At 48.4% G+C, this 12,990-nt stretch overlaps 1 protein-coding gene across 1 annotated transcript; it reads left to right on the top strand.

The window, feature by feature from the left end:
* Positions 1 to 632: 632 nt before the first annotated feature.
* ENDOD1 (endonuclease domain containing 1) lies at positions 633 to 9,985 on the top strand. Its single transcript, XM_032677995.1, has 2 exons — positions 633 to 1,326; positions 6,743 to 9,985. Exons 1-2 carry the CDS (start codon positions 1,033 to 1,035, stop codon positions 7,874 to 7,876), a joined length of 1,428 nt encoding a protein of 475 aa, XP_032533886.1. The 5' UTR covers positions 633 to 1,032; the 3' UTR covers positions 7,877 to 9,985.
* The last annotated feature ends 3,005 nt before the right edge of the window (positions 9,986 to 12,990 follow it).

Here is a 12,990-nt window from a genome sequence, read left to right as displayed (position 1 = left end):
GCTGATCACATTTCACTTCATGGGTAGGAAAATGGCATTTCTTGACTCTGAGGATCTGCCCTGTAATGTTCTTTCCATCCCCACTATTCTGAAAACACCAGTTTTCCCAGTCACTGAAGGAATACAGCCTTTTACTCAGCAGTAGCCAAGGCATCATAGGCAGCTGTTCACTGGCAGATGGTTGCTCTGCTGAACATAAACTCAGAGGAGCGCTTTCATTTCCTTTTTTTGCCAGTTCTACAGGTTTGGTCAAAATGTTCAGAGGGTCTTCATTCTTCTGCTTCTTTTTAATCTCTTCTGAGAGAGGATCTGCCATGGTGAGGTGATACTGGAAGGTTTTGAATGCCCCATACAACGCCAGGAGAGAGAGGGGTGAACGTCTTTCCCAGGCATCTAAGCAGCATGTGGCTGGCAGCAGTAGTGATTACAGTCACCCCAAAAAGAGGAAAAGTGGATTCCCAGCAGCTCCAATATCTGCCACCTCTCTTCTTCCTCTCCCTCTCTCTTGTCCAGGCTTGCAGTTGGAGAGGACAACTAATACCTTCTTTGGGGCGGTGAATCTGACTTTGCAGCATCCCCCTTGACAGCCCCAAGAACATTTCTGGCTGTGTCAGCCAAAATTCCTGCCGGGGACTGCTGCAATGCAGCACACCACACCCCCGCCGGCACTGAGCCCCTGCCTGGACAGCCGGTGCTGCTCAGCTCCAGCCCAGCACTGCCATAGGCTTCCCTCCTCCTCTTCCCGACGAGCCTGATGATTTCAGGTTGCTCGGCGTTATCTCCCGCGGGCAGTTGGCGTCCGCAGCGTGTGTCAGAGCAGCCCGGCGCACGGTCGGTTTCTCAACGTGCTGCCTGCAGAACGCGCTGGCTCCCCGAAGGGATCGGCTGTGGTTTCATATTTCATTTCCCTCGCACGCTACACCCGAATTCCAGACGCTTTCTGGCCTCGCTGCTGCATGGACTTAGAGCATAGGTCCTTTGCCGTACCCAGCGGAGGCAGACGGGGCTTCCCTCAGCGCCAGGGAGTGGACCATGAAGACGTCAATTTTATTTTTGCTTTGCATCTCAGTTTTCCCAGGCTTTTCCCAGGGCAGAGTTGTTAGAGAGGATGAAACTGGTTTTGCTGAGTGTAACGTGTTCTTCCCTGGACAAGTCCCACCCGAAGGATTTACGGAGCCGTTCCATGTGAAAATCTGTCAGCAGTACAACAAAGAGCCACGCTTTGCAACCCTCTACAGTACTAAGGACAAAATCCCCCTTTATTCAGCTTTTAAGTTTACAAAGCCAGCCCAAAGCGAGAAGGAGAACTGGCTGGTTGAACCGCAGGTAAGTCAGCTTTTCCTTTGCTGTAGAGCAAATGCTCATGGTGAACATTTCCTCTGGGGTGAAGCTGGGCTAGGATTCTGCTAAGGAGGCAGGAATTCTGCTTGTTGAACTTTTGTTAGTATGAATTTAACATGAACGGAACTTATTTTTGTGCTTGGAACTAAGCAAACAAATAGTTCCTTGTCCCAGGTTGCTTATAATGAAAACTGTGAGGCTGCTGCAATGCCAGGGGAGAGGAAAGTCCTCTTTAACACCAGCTGATGTGTCTGTCCTGCCGAGCCAGCTCTCGGGGGCGGGGAGAACTGCCGGTGGGTTAAACATCGCAGTGAAGTTTATTCTGTTGCCATTGTGATCGCAGTGTTGATAGGAGTTCTTTAGCTTCACTGAGCCGAGATAAAACATCCATTTGTGGTTCACCAACTTGATGCTGCAGCTTTTTGGTGTGTCTCTGTGTTGCAGATTGTTGTAGGGAAATGACTTGCTGTGTCCTGGAGTGTACATCAAGCTACCCCGTCTGTTGAGCTCAGGAAAGATTGTCAGTGTACAAGGGTGCTTTGTTGGGGCAGGAATGGCTGTAGTGTTCGAGCACTGTGTTGGGAGTGCAGCCCTCAGGTGCTAGATGTTGCCAGAATCAAAGCTCACCCCTCTACCAGGAGAGTGTCTGCTGTGCTTATTTTTCCTGATGCGGGGTGATAAGATACTAAGGCCACAGGTAGCGAAGACAGGAGATCCTACACCCCTGTCTTCACCTTGGACTGTCTCTCTGCTGTCTTGGCTGGGTTTTGAGTTGTAGGAGTTCCTACTGGCCTTTTGATTTTCTCTCCTTCCACTTCACAGACAGCTGTGGGAAGTGTCTGCTTACCCTTTTAAAAAAGAGGGAAGTGTTTTGCATACTCTACCATTATTGAGTTAAAGAAGGGTGATGAATTTTTAAAGCACAAAGAGGAGACCTAGGTGAGCAAGGATTTTTGGTCAATGCCATGGAGGTAGTAAGGTAAAGCTGCTGAGATGAGATCCATCCTCACTTGCTTTGGGCACTGACACTTTCTGTAACCTCTAGACCCCATATTTACTCCTGCTCCTTGTGGCCTGACTGTCCAGACCTGCCCAGGCAGGCTCAAAAGCTCTTCCTGCCATGGAGCAGTGGGCAGCCCTTTCGCAGCAACTTTGTTTCTCCTGCGCCTTGCTCCATCTGGCTTCTCTGCCCTTCCCTACTCCCTCCCTCTTTACCCATCACCTTGTCTTTGTTCCTGTCAGCACTCTAGAGCCCCAAATCTTGTGTATCCTGCCACCAAAACCTACTGCAGCCTTAGAAATAATTGGTCAGGTGCTACTTTTAGTTGCTCTGGCTTCTCCAAAGCATCCCCGCAGGTTTATATTCTTAGTTGACACTAGCGGGTCCCCTTCACCCATTGCTGAAATGCAGGTGTCTCAGAGATAGAAGGTAGCAGCTCTGCAGTTCACTACAGGAACCTCCATCTGAGACAGAAAAGTATTAGGAAAAAAGTCTGCAGAAGAAACTGTAAGGGGAAGAAATCTGGACTATGAAAAATTCCTATAACTCAAGAAATAAGTACGTACACCCTTCTCAGGCACTACCACACTGGATCTGGGATGACAAATTGGGGAAGAGCTTTCATACTCATTATGTATGTTCTATCAAGGCTAGGTCAGGTGGCTTCTGAAGGGAATCCTTAGCAACACCTGCTCTGTAGCATAGTCCAATGAGGTTATATTGCTGATTTCCTGGGCAATTTCCTTGCCAAGACAGCGATAGCTGGCTCAATTGCACAGTGGTATGTACATGCACATGGAGATGCGGAAACATAGCAAATAGAAAGAAATGGCGATAGAAGCACACTCAGCACTTTCATGAGGGCCTCAGGTTTGTCATATGTTTTTCTTCTGGATAATGATGTAAGTGGTGAGGAAACCGTCTCACCCCCTGCATGCCTACCTCCTCAGGAATGTCTGCCTGAGAAACAAATGCCAAATGTAGCACAGAGGCAGTAATTGGGTGAGAAGTGTGAGGAATGTCAGTGCCACCCACTGCCAACTGGCAGCTGGAAACAGCGAATTAATTCAGCAATTAGTGGAAAATTAGAGAGCAGGAAGGGTAGGCTGATGAGTAGGGTACTGATGGGACTCCCCCGGGCACAGGTCTGAAAGCCTGCTCTGCCACAGATTTCCTAGAGGTTGAGAGCAAGTCACTTAGGTGTCTTTTACCTTATATCGTTTTGGTTGTCTGAAAATCTCTGTGTTTGATTCTTTCTGTAGCTTAGAGAGACATGGAAAACTCTGGAGTTGATTTTTCCATCCTAATATATGAGGGGCTGGATGAATCACCTTGTGTTTTCATTTGGTTGGTGACTACCACCAGGCAGATGACCAAGGTGGCATTGTGCAGCTATAGTACAGCTACCTCTGAGCTGCTCTTGCTATCTCTCTTGGTAGAGAGTCAAGAGAAACAGGTACTTCTAGAGCAATGTCTTTCTACAGAAACCTTGACATGAGACACACTTTGCCTCCTCCCTGAGAAGTGAATCCCACACTAAATTTGGATGAAATATTTCCACTGCAATCAAAGGTATATGCATGCCTGAGTCAGTAGCAAGGGGAGTGGGATGCTGAAATTCACTCGGGTGGGGAAGGTGGGAGGCAGCATTGTCCTACCTTGTTAAGTGACCAAATGCAATGGAAGTTGCCTGCCCTAATAACTGTGTGTTGCCATACTTTTAATCCCCCTCTGCCTCTGCCCCATTTATGATACTGCACCCCCCACTTAATGACACATCGATATTGTTATGTGCTAACATCCATACAGGTGTTCAGGTCATAATTTTTTTTAAATCCCCATCCTATAAATGAGGTGTTTACCTGTCTGCTTGGATCTTGCCCTGAGCTGTTCCAGGTTATTTGGACTGGTGGCTTCATGGGTGACTCCATGAATGCAGATATGCTTTGGGGTGACACAAGCCAAAAGCTTTTTGAAGCAGTGAGGAAAGGTAGCTTACAATGCAGATTAAATGCAGTGCAGGAGACAGCTTGCCTTTGGGGCTGAGCTGGAGGAGGCATGAAAACCTCAGTTATGCATGAGTTATTACAAACCATAATATGAGTTATTATAAGCATAACTAGATGATGTCAGAGCCTTACACATGAACAGCACACAGCTGCATTTTTATCATGTTCTTTTTTAATTGGACCTAAACAATCCCAATGGTACATACAAAAGCCTGAAGCTGGACAGGTAACCAGGGACGTATTTTCTTGATAGGCACCGCAAGATTTGTATGCAGCAGCTCATAAAGAGAGAAAAATTAAGTTTAGACCATCTGTTTAGTATAGGCTGGGAATCTCTGACAGGAAGCAGACCTGATCTGTCTTGGGTCTTTGTGTCCTTGTGGTACGGCAGCATTTGCCATGGGAGTGAGATGGGACGAGTGTCTCTGCGAGAGTGTAGAGTTCCAAAGGGTCATAGCACTGAGGGCAGTTCCTGGGCACAGCCTCACACCTGTGCCCTCTCCCCCTCACCTGTACTATGGAACTAAACACTCTAGGTGTATCTCTTGTCCCATGGCACACCATCATCTCATCAGAACAGGGAGAATGGGGGGGTGGGAGTGGGCAGGAGAAGACAGAGATTTTGTTGAATGCAAAATGTCAGGCCTCATCAGCCAGCTGCAGCTTGTGAGTTTGACCTGCCTGAGCAAGAGGAGCAGAATAAGTCAGCAGTAGTACAGAATAAGTCTTTTTTAAATGGTACATTTAAAAAAAGCTATGACTTGTGCATCAGCACGTGGGACTCACTGTGTCCTTCCAGTCCTGAAGCAAGAAGAATCAGATGCTTCAAAATGAAGAGCAAGAAACATCCGTTAGCTGGAAGCTGAGGCAATGCAGCCCTCTGCAATGGCCAGTCTTGGCACTGTGACCAGGCTTGGTGCAGAGGGAGCCCTGTGCCTTGACTGCAGGGGTTTGGCTGATGCAGGAGGCCAGCCAGAGCTGCAGTTCCCAGGTGAGAGTGATGGACAGCTGCTGACACTTGCTGGCACTGGCCCTTTTACCCTCACTCTCAGCACAGGCTGGCGAACTCTGAGAAGGTAATGTGGATGCAAACTCTCTGTAAGGTTGCAAGGACGTAGTTGGATGTCTGTCCAAGTGCACTGCAGGGTGACCAGGAGACAGAGAATGACTGGGCAGTGATTCAAGGTAGACTATGAACTGACTGCCATAGATGTCTCCGAAGCACATATTAGTGCAGTAAACAGTTTATAGGCCAGGGGCAAAGGCAGCAGGTTTAATTGGGCCAGCACAGTGCTGGGAGCTGAGGGCCACAGCCTCTGAAACAGAGACTACTGGAGGCAGTGACTGCTGGAGATCGTCTGGCACTCCCGAGCTTCTACCAACATGTTGACCCTCTAATTTGGGAATGAAAATGACAATCTTGGCACAGCCCCCTGGAGTGGCTACAGGCAGTGTCAATGGAAGTGACTGTGGAGGAGACATGGCTGCAGCCACCTGGGGAAGATCAGACACACCCTGACATTTAATGCTTTTGAGAAAGACCTGAACACACCCTGACATTTAGTGCTTCTCCTTCCACTGCTGTAACTGCCTCCACCCTCCCCTGCCCCCTCCCCGTGTGCATGACTCCAGGACAAATTCCTACTGCAGTAATTGCTACCTCTGGCTCCACTACACTCCAGACACAAGCAGGTAGCACAGATTCCATCGAGGCACCCTCATCCATGTTATGCCAGAAGCTGTGTGGTCTCTAAGGATGTTTCAGACTATTAATGACAGGAGGATCAGACTACTAATGATCAGCCCAGCAAGAGCCCTAGGAACTCACTGCTGTGTCTCTTGTTCAAGGGAGGGAAGTTCAGGTCACCTGAGATGGTGCCTGTCTTCATTCTGGCTTACACAGTAAGTGGTGAGAGGTAAATGCCTTCTCTAGGCATCTTAGATACCATGGGTTGTTTTTTTCCCCTCATGGCTTGGATTTGATAGTCAGAGGGACTGAATTAAGGTGGCGTGGTAGCTTCTTAATGAACTTCATGTACCACCATCCTAGGATGATGAGAACATGGTCCTGAATCAAGCCATCTATTCAAATCTGTTCTAGAAAAAAGCCAAAGTAGGTGGCTGGTGAGATTCTGGAGGCTATGCTGTGGACCAGACTGGAGAGCTACAAGTATCCTTTGCAGCCTAAACCTATGTGTTTGACAGGGAAGCTAAGTAGAGAATACACTCCTCTCAAGCACTGCGAGGAAAGTAAGGAGGCGGTGCAGGATTTTAATCCAAGGTATGGCATGTAGTAGCAGTCATAATGAAAAGTACATTTGAAGGCCCATTTTATACATTGCTTTCTAGAAAGGTGAATTGCATCCAGTAACTCTTCTTTCTACTGTTTCAGATAGATGATCCAGAAAATGACTTGCATGAGATGGTGCATGAAGCTGATATCACTGGCACTGTGGCCAACCTTGGTGCAAATCAAGCCCTGACCTCAGACTATGTGGGCTCTGGCTATGAGAGAGGACTGCTCAATCCCAGCTTGCTTCATGAGGAGGATTTCCAGATGGCCACTTACACACTCACGAATGCTGTCCCTCTAAGCCCAACTCTGAGCAAAAACTGGCACAGAGACATCAGAAAGATAGTGGAGCAAGCTCTGATCCCTCACTGCTCCAAGAAGGATCATCTGTATCTCCTCGCGGGTGCAATTCCTTCCAGTGTCCGAGTTAAAGGCAAGGTGTCAGTGCCAGAGAGCCTATGGCTGGCAGCCTGCTGTGATGCTCCAGAGGGATGGTCCCTGGGACTAGTGAAAAAGGTTAATGATGAAAACAGCCTGGTGGACCTCACGGTGGGAGAGCTGGAGAAGCAGCTTCTAGCAGAAGTTCACTTGTTCAAGGGTGACTGTGGGAAAGACAAACAAAACCAGGAGAAAAGAGAAGTAGTATTGCAAGCTGTCAGTCAGATCCGCTCCGGGGAGCAAGTAGAAACAACTGACAACCAGGAGACCAAAGACAGTGGCTGGGTGAGAAAAGTGGCTGGTATCATTGCTACCCCTTTCATCAAACTTCTGGAACTCCTCATCTACATCTTTGTGGAGCTGGTGAAATTTGTGTTTTATTTTCTGTGGCTTGTTGTCAAGCGAGTTTGTGGTACAGTTCTGGATGGACTCTACAGCTTGTGGAGTGGGTTGGTGTCCTACCTAAAAGCCATCAGCATGGTGCTCATAAGCATTCCTTATGATCTGGGGAGGGTCATCATCAACATCTTCCTGGGCTTTCTGCAAATTGTTCAAGATGTGGTGTCCCTCACCTACAGGATCCTGAGCATCCCAGTGGGGTTTGTCCTTCACCTTGCTGCTTTCCCCTACTACTCCGTCTGTGCCATTCCGTCTGTCCTTAAAGACATAGCCACTGGGATTGGGGGCACCTTCTCTCTGGTCATCAATGCCACAGCCGCAGTTCTGCATGGCTTTTATTACCTGGCTGCTCACATAGTCAAACGATTTGTCCCTAAAGGCTCCTCTGATGACTGATAAGGATAGAAACCAAGGCTGCAAATACATGGAGTGAAGGAGTAGTGGGGCAATGCTTTAAGATATGTGGAAAAATGCTGTCAATTTTGTTCTGGTATTTATTGTAGCGACATTATGAACTGACTGGGGAATAACAGGGAGGGCCGAGGCAATGTCTCTGTGGGCCACCACCATTGTAACTCAAATTCTGCCTATTGTAAAATGTTTGGGTTTTATTGGTGCAGGCAACAAAGTTTCTGTGACTTGCAGGTGTCAAGATACTTCCTCTGGGAAATGCTCACTAAATGTGGTATGACGTTATTTCTTTCCAGCTTTGATGACACTGAGACTTACACAGTGGCAGTGAGCTCTGCAGGAGCCCATCCCTGCTAAGAAGGTGATGATGGTCAGAGAAGGATTTTAGTTACAGAGGGTTTTCTGGGACTTGAAAAAAAGAGAAGGAGACAAAAGTGAAAGGACTTGGGACTGGGAAACAGCAGGGAGCAGGGCGGAATGGGGGCAAGGTCCTGATGGTGATTGCATTGCTCATTGCACTGGGGTCCCACTGGTGGAGGGAGTGCAACTGAGTGTATCTCATGGTCCTCATGAGATACATCTGAAATGGAGTGGATCTTGCTGCAAGGAAAGACCTGTTGCCCATTTTTTTGCATAGTGGGAAAGCATTTTCCCTTAGCCATACCAAGGCCATCTTCCCCCCACCTTTCCTTGCTCTCTTGGTGACCACTGAAGGTGTAATACCTGAAGCCTCAAGATGTGATGTTCTCTGAAGGTCTAAGCCCCTGGACGTCTGAGCATGGAAGCCCTTGTGCCTGCTCCAAAGCTCAGCGGCATCCAGGAATTGCACTTTTGGCTTCAAATCTGTTGCCACCTGCCTTGCCTCTGTTGAGAGCTGACTGCTCCTGAAGCACACAGGGGACTACAGACTGTCAGGTGGGAGGAGAGGCAGGAGGGGGTCTTGGAGTGCAGCACATGTTTTGCTGTGTAAACACCTGCCGAGTGAGCCCATGCACAAGCAGACATCTTAATATCGGAGGCAGAACCAACCCTTCTTCTGCATTGCTCATCATCTCACTCTTCACCCCTTCTCCTTGACAGCATGAGCCATGTCCCCTGACATCTGGGATACTGGAGCTGGGGCACACACAGGGGATTTGCAGGGGACCATCAGGGGTTTGCAGCCACATGAGGGGCACAGGGACATTTGCTGCTGCTGGAGGAGGGCACAGGGTTGCTGCCCTTCCCCAGGGCTTTGGATCTCTTGGTGCAGTTGCCTGCAGGAGGGAGGCTCTATTTCTCAGCAGTATTTACTTTTGCTGGACTCCAAAAGGCATTTGGGAGTCCTACATACATGGATCTTTCCCTTCATTCCCATCTCTGTCCCTCCCTTCAGGACCATGTTGGTGTGGACCTCTGATCTGCCATAGCATCCCATAATGAGTCCTGCGAGTGAGCAAGCAGGTGATGCCATCCCATAGGGGACGCAGTGGTGCTCTGTTGGTAGTGACCAGTTGAAGAAAACCCAGTTACTAACACGACAGCTTTGCCCGTGTCATGCTGCCTGCAGCAAGGCTGAGCTGGGGGTAGTTGGATTAAAAGGTAAAAGGAGATTTGCTTGGTTCATGATGGGACAGAGAGTTGTTTCTTTAGCTCAGGGGCTGTGTCCAAGGCAAGCAGATGTGTGTGCATGTCCCAGATCAGCACACCCTGACCAGGTGGCACCCTGTTCAGCAGTGGTGCAAATGGCAAAGTTGGGGGTGCCAACAATGGGGATGAAGTGGGAAGGCTGTGGGATTAGTGGTAAAAAAGGATAACTCCTTGTCTCACCCTTTGTGGGGCACAGCTGGTTTATGGAGAAAGAGAGGCCATCTGCAATCAGTGCTGGCTTTGTTCAAGAGGAAAGGCGGCTTTTGTATGCCAATATGGCTATAGTGGGTAGAGTCAGCAGTGTTTTACTTCAGGGGTTTTGGGTGCAAAGGGCGAGGTCTAGGTTGCTGCTCCCAGCAGGCCAACAGCAGCCTGCTAATGCTCTCCAAACTAAACTTTGCATCTGTGTCCACTCAAATGTGCCTTTTCTGCTGCTGAGACAGGTGCGGAGCTGGTTTCCCACTTCTTCACTCCTCTTAGGCTGCATGGCAACAGTCAAGGCAGGAAAGCATCCAGCTTAGGTCCCTGGAGATGCCAGAGTGGGGTGACCAGGACCCCAGCCTGGGGGACCCAGGATCCCCAGCAGCTTCTGAAGGCACGTGTTGTGGCAATAGCTCTCAAATGCAACCCAAGCACGGGAGGAGGAGCTGCCCCCCACAGCTGCCTGTCTTGTGCCTTCTGTTCAGCCTTGTCTCTGACCCATCTTAGCTGTGAAGTCTTGTTCAGCGGCCAGAGATGCACTTCTTGGGGTTTCTTCACCCAGAGCAGCCTCCCTACACCTTACCGCAGCAAACTGCATCCCAGCTCCACTGGCATCTCCAGTGCAGTGCCCAGTCACGGTGATATGGGAGCTCATGTGCTCCCAGAGACAGCAAAGCTGGGGAACCTCAAGAGGTCTGGACTGTTGTATCCCCATCACAGTCGCTCCTCAGCCTAGCTCGGGTCAGGCCCCCAGGTCTCTGCTGTATCTATGACTTCTGACTGCAAGTGGACAGTCCCTGAAATCTAAGGCACTGCAGCTCTGTAGGATTTGGGCAGATGTGTAACAGTGTTATTAAAATTGTCTTAACACACTTAGATTTCAAACGCTAAGAACCGTAACTGTCATGGGGCATTTTTCTTCCTGGCTACATATCTGGGCAGGTGATGGGAAATCTGCCTCAAATGCTGAGCAATTATCACAGAACAAGCAACATCCTGCTACAAAATTTTGTTTGAGATTATTCTTATCTAAGCATGATTTATGGTTCCAGAGCTTTACTCTATCCTTGGAAACATATGGTTTCAACAAAATAAAATGACTTTTCCAAAGCAGGGCTGGTATAACTTTCTGTGGTAGTTGCAAATGAGATAATGTAATCCGGGGTGCCCTGACTAATCGAGAAAGCATCAGCAGCACAGTTGTTCTTTGTTACAGCTTGACATCTGATATTAATGGCCTTTTTGTGCTTTTAATGCTTTTAAAACACCTTTCCTCTCTCAAAACACTCAAAGACTCAATTGATTAAGCTGCAGAATATGTAGGTAAAAGCTGAGGAGTTGCATGCAACAAATTTAGCTCTGCATGTGCCAGGAGAGGGGATGCTTTGATTCTTGTGAGATGCGATGAGATGCAACTGGGGTGCAGCATGATGGCCAGTTTGATACAGAAATCACATCACAGCAGCATGGTTCTTCACAGCTGACAGAGAGAAGCTCCTCTTGTATGGTGCTGTTCCTTGGACCGGCCTATTATCACAACTTCTTTAGAAGGAGAACAAGCACTCTGAAAGTGGCAATTTTCCTCCTCTGACAGTATGGAGATCCTGGGACGAGTAAACCAGATGTTGACACCTACATTTTGCAAATACCTGTCTTTGGGCAGACAAACCCCTGCAGCTGAGTCTGTATCTGTCTCAGGTGTGTAGGAGCTGGTGAGGCGCTGGCACAGGCACAGGTTGCCTGGAGAAGCTGTGCCTGCCCATCATTGGAAACAGTTGAGATCAGGTTGGCAGGTTGTGTGGAACTTTCAGCAACATGGTCTAGTGGAAGGTGTCCCTGCCTCAACCAGGTCACCCAAAGCTTTGACACAGGGGTTTCTGCTGCATCCATCCTGGGACCAGGCATTGATAATGGAAGAGGGACTTAGCAACACCAGCAGCACAGCCCTGGGCTCAGGCCCTCTGAGTCACACCTCTGCTGCCATTGTGTGTTTTGGAGCTCCTCACCTCTGTGTGGAGCTCCATCACCAGATCCGTCCCTCCCTCCAGCTAGGGAGCTGCTCCTGTTCAGCAGGGAATCGAGCCATGCTTGTTCACAGGTTATCTCTCCAGCATAGTCGTGTCAGAAAATGGGAAAGATATTGGAAAATAAATACCAGTGTAACTTGTTTGGCCAGGAGGGATTGTCTGGGAGCACGGAAGGTTAGGTGTGTCCAGGGTGTGTGTGTTAGTGTGGTTGCAATACTGTGGGTTTGGCATGGGGTGATTTCTCTTTGCTGCACAGTCTCCTAGGCTGTTGGACTTACTTTGATTTGGGAATGGATTCACTGGGCAACATCTGCCATTGATTTCCACAGAACTGGTGTTTCTAGCCAAGCAGAAATGCCTAAAGACTTTCCAGTGGTGCTGGTGTTACAGCTGTTTGGAAAATCTCCAAGGAAAGATATCCTGTCAGAATGGAGTGATTTATCAAACAGAGTTTTTTCATGGCAATTTACCATTTTTAGTGGAAAAGATTTTTCAGGACCAGGCTGGAACAAGAAGGCCGAGAATCATCCAAGAGCAGCCCAGGGTCTGGATTAGAGATTTGGATGTGGACATTCAGCACCTGCTTCTGCCTAACAGTAGGTTTGGCATGTGAATATGGCTGTCTCCATCTCAGAGGAGTATCCTTCAGCCATGGCCCACCTTAGCACATGTGTAATTTCTCCCATTTGTAAGGGCAGAAAAAACCCTGTGTCCTTTCCAAAAATACTGAAATTGTGACAATATTCCTGGGAGGTAGAAGCCATTTTCTACTGAGCCACAAGCAAAATTGTCTGCAAAACTGAAGCAGAGGCTTCAAAATCCTCTGCAGTATCATCTTTATTGATAACTTGATATTTTAAACTAATTTAACATGGTGAGGAATGGACATCTGGAGCAGATGTCACTGTGTGACTTTTCCAAACCCCCAGTACTTACTGGTAGAAGACAGTTATGGACCAAAGCCAGGAGCTGCAGCAGGTCTCTGCTTGGTCCTGACATCAAAAAACTGCTGAGATAAGTGGAGGAGCTCCAGAGGGATGGACTCATGGAGACATCACTTTCTGGATTTATGCCACCCAAATGTAGTCATTTAAAATTTTTTCTCTGCAGGCACCAGAGTCCTTCCATTCAGTATAACTATCTCACCAGGCTTTTACCTGGGCACCTCATCAGGATGCCTAAAGCTGGGGCCAATGAAGCTTAGCTGGAGTTGGTGGCTGATGGGGTTTGTTCCACCCATGA

This window comes from Chiroxiphia lanceolata, chromosome 2 (assembly GCF_009829145.1).
Source record: "Chiroxiphia lanceolata isolate bChiLan1 chromosome 2, bChiLan1.pri, whole genome shotgun sequence".
Taxonomy (NCBI): domain Eukaryota; kingdom Metazoa; phylum Chordata; class Aves; order Passeriformes; family Pipridae; genus Chiroxiphia; species Chiroxiphia lanceolata.
The sequence above is the reverse complement of the archived record's forward strand: the minus strand, read 5'-3'. Positions and strand labels throughout refer to the sequence as shown.

What these genes read in the sequence shown, in the direction of transcription:
- ENDOD1 (XM_032677995.1), top strand. Translation starts at nt 1,033, where the DNA reads ATGAAGACGTCAATTTTATTTTTGCTTTGCATCTCAGTTTTCCCAGGC. An exon ending in ACTGGCTGGTTGAACCGCAG is followed by an intron (nt 1,327 to 6,742) that starts GTAAGTCAGCTT and finishes CTACTGTTTCAG; the next exon opens with ATAGATGATCCAGAAAATGA.